This window comes from Sitodiplosis mosellana, unplaced genomic scaffold (genome assembly GCF_009176505.1).
Source record: "Sitodiplosis mosellana isolate CC-2019 unplaced genomic scaffold, AAFC_SMos_1.0 Smas_scaffold_4687, whole genome shotgun sequence".
Taxonomy (NCBI): Eukaryota; Metazoa; Arthropoda; class Insecta; order Diptera; family Cecidomyiidae; genus Sitodiplosis; species Sitodiplosis mosellana.
The window spans coordinates 1-3,714 of NW_022599929.1; the positions used below are offsets into that span (position 1 = coordinate 1).

At 32.4% G+C, this 3,714-nt stretch overlaps 1 protein-coding gene across 1 annotated transcript; it reads left to right on the plus strand.

The window, feature by feature from the left end:
* Positions 1-2,004: 2,004 nt before the first annotated feature.
* On the plus strand, positions 2,005-3,474 carry LOC129572303 (uncharacterized; the record flags this gene model as incomplete). The annotated part of the gene is given in 5 exon segments (XM_055452246.1): positions 2,005-2,578; positions 2,636-2,926; positions 2,985-3,110; positions 3,176-3,348; positions 3,447-3,474. Coding segments are annotated over 5 exon segments (628 nt in total), but the record flags the coding sequence as incomplete, so codon positions are not given.
* Between the last annotated feature and the right edge of the window lie 240 nt (positions 3,475-3,714).

Genomic DNA, 3,714 nt, shown 5'->3' on the forward strand with positions numbered 1-3,714 from the left:
TTGATTTTGACAAATCTTCATATTACTAAGTAATAAAGAAGATATCTGTGAATTAACAATTTAAAGTGCAAATATGTACATGTATCTATATCATAAACATATTTCAGAGAGTTTCTGAAGCTCAAGAATCTACTTGTTATACTATACTTGTTATACATTTCAGTTCGAAAAGACACCTCAAATGACCTATTAACCATTTTACTGCAAATACGTAGACGCTAGATTACAATTGTATTAAAAAAACTTAATATTATTGAGTATGCATTCAATACTATTATTAACATTTTTATCGCTGTTCTAATTGGACGAATTGTAACCTTTGCCTGAACATGTGACGTCTGGTCATTGATAAACTTTACTAACAACATTTGCAAAGCAAATGTATTTGCTTGTTAGGGCAAAGACTAAATAAAACAGAGAATCGAATAATAATTTTCTTATAACATATAATCATCTTTCAGCTTTTTCTCTTAGTTTTTACTTGAGTATAAAAATTAAAAAGTCATGTTCATCAGTTGAGCGGAAAAAATACTTCATTTAGTTCAGTTTCTAGTGAACAGTTTCATGACCGATAATGTCAGTTTGAAATCAATGAAATAAAATCCATATTTCTCTGCTGCCCCCGACGCGGTATTAATTGTCTTTAAAATTGTTGGCAATTCTTTTAAATTCCATACGAACTTATTGGATGACAATCACTTGATAAAATACTTTAATGCTTGACTATTCGTTCTGAAAAATTCAGTCAACAGAGAAATGACCTACATAAAATTGTGGTGTTCGGGAATGAATTGATTGCCTATATCTCCATTTTTTTCAAATTTTGTTCAAAATACCCCTTAAAGGTGCTATTTCCTAGCGGCCGATTCAAGAGGGCTTCTCGGAATTTTGGGTATAACTTCTTTTTTATATTTTCTGAAAGGTGTAATCTTCATCATTCTAAAAATGTATATTATCTTGAAATTCATGAAGTGGTTCGACAAATATAGCAGAAATGCTGAAAATCGGTCGAGATCGGCCGCCGATTTTCCGCCGTTTTAAGCATTTTTGCTATACTTGCTGAACCACTTGATGAATTTTGAAAAAATATAAAAAAATTTAAAATCCGTTCAGTAGCTCAGTTATACCCAAAATTCAACTCTTGAATCGGCGACGAAAATTGGCCGCTAGGAAATAGCACCTTTATTATAACAACAAACCAAAATGTGATTCCCCAAAATTCATCAATTTATTCTTTGAATTGCTGGCATTGCCGTTTTTCGTTCAATTCACATGATTGTTTTGATGAATTTTTGTTAACAATCGAATTGATACAATTACACCAAATAATTAATACACATTGACTTATTATTTCAATGGAGTGCGTGTTTAGAAAATCAACAGTTTATTTTATCTCCTTTTGGGTAATTTACTTACGCCTGGGATCCGTATTCCACTGCTGCTAGCTGTGCGTGTGTTTGACAAACGACAAATGTTTGTTCGAGCAGCAAATGCAGCTGAAAGCAATTTCGTTGGATGCGAAATTGTATTTACAAACGCTAGCACCATTTTGTTTATATTTTGAACTTATATGAATTATTACAGTCGTTTCAAAGTTCAGATACTTTAGCCGATAAAAAAAATTTCAGTGTAAAAAATGATGAAGCAACAATTTTTAATGACATAAAACACAATTTGTGATGCAATGCACGTAAAACAATTAGATGGAAAAAAGGATGTGGGAAGTTGATGCGCTTACAGTTGATTGCTTCAAATGCTGAACGACAACTGATTCGAATTTTGAGTTGTATATTTAACAAATTGTTCATTCATATCAGCCGTAGAGAGAATCAACGCAAATAAATGAAATCAAATTGATTAAAATCGGTCAAGATACATGTACGTACGTACAGTTCAAGATTATACGGAACGTCTTTCCAGTTGTGTTTGAATGCAATCTTTTTTTTATCAGCATTCTTATCTCATTCAGGAAAGTAAGTCTGACCAACGATCAACATATGATCGACCTAAACATCATTATGGTTAATTTATTTACGCTTTGAAATTGATAACAAGTGTGATAGTGTGAATATTAGTACTCTTACAACTAAGATATTAATTAATTCAATCGAAAATATTTATCAATCGTTATTGTATTGTCTTGTATATATCAATCAGTTTCATATGCAAAACTTAATACTACTTATGTTTCATTCAATTTGGTTTTATTAAATACCAGAAATAAATATATTCTATTATACGTGTATTCACGCGTTCGTTTATTCAATAATAATGTAATGCCATTGGTTATCAGAAATAGCGCGATTTGTTGTTTGTTATTTCAAAATAGCACTCATGATGATATATTCTATCAGTTGGTGACAGAGAAAGGGAATGAAGAAGAGAAAAAACACCAAATATGCTTATTTGAACGTCACATAGCTGCACTCATAACCAAACTTGAACACATTTTATAAATGTGTCAGTTTTGATTATTCTCATACAATATAAATGTCAACGATATTTGACATTAGCAGTAAGATATTCAACCGTATTGTTCGTTGAATTCTGAATGCTCGTGATTGAAAAATGAATACAGGTACATTCCATGAATTATATCGTTTCAAAACTCAAGTTATTGATCAAATTGTTTTAGCTTCCGGACGAATCGAAAAAATCCCAAAGGAATATCAGCATGGCCTTCTATTTGCTGTTACTCAGGAAAACAAGTGTGTTGGAGTAAGACTTTTCTCTAACAACGGCCAGTCAAACGAGAATTCCAACATAAGACTAGATAACTACATTGATCAATCGGTTAAAAGAGCCATTGAATTGAAATCATCGGTTGAAGATGGACGTTGCGACTTTGAAAGAAATAGAGAAATCGTTCTGAGTACATCCACCAAATTTACAGATACTGAATCTCTCATTCGCTCACGGACAAAAGGTGAAAACGAAATTTACATACGGATTTGATTAAATATTCAAATGAGTCATTTTTGCAGGGATTCAACACACATTGATAGAAGTTGAAAATCGATTTATTGGCTTGGGCAAAATAATAATTCGGTCTGTTCAAACTGGAAAATGTGAATTGCTAAAATGTGAAATATGTTTAGGAGAAATGTACCGTAAGTTCAATGGGTGATGTAGCTTCAGACAAATTCTAATGAAACGTAAATTTCCGTTTATATAGTTCTATCCGAAAAAATGCTGACACCGCTCATGCTGAAAAAAAATCCAGAAATTGTTCGTGGAGTTTCAAAACTGTGTCGGTATACGGTTACAGACAAACGACGGCCCGGGCAATCGCGTACAGAATGCTCGAAGATTCGATCGTATGCAAATAAAACTTTTGGTGGCTTCAAGGTGATTATTTATATTTTTTCGCGCTTATTAATATTTTTTAACCAATTGCATCGTTATCAACTGTTGTGGTTTTTATGCTCATCATTTCTCCGATGCAGACGGTGATGGGGTACAAAAATGAAGAAGGTAAGGCCTGATCAATGGACTATGCACATAAAATCATAATAAGAAATTATTCCAAAGTCTGTAAATATTGATATCGCGATAGCAGAAAAATATTGAATGAAAATTGATTAATACATTTGGACTGAGTCAACAGTAAAGATTCCACATTTAACAGTGTGATGAAATTCAGTGAGATGAACAGAGAGATGAGAGAGAGCAACATACACATTTTGCACAACATACAGCGTACTGCATGACCAA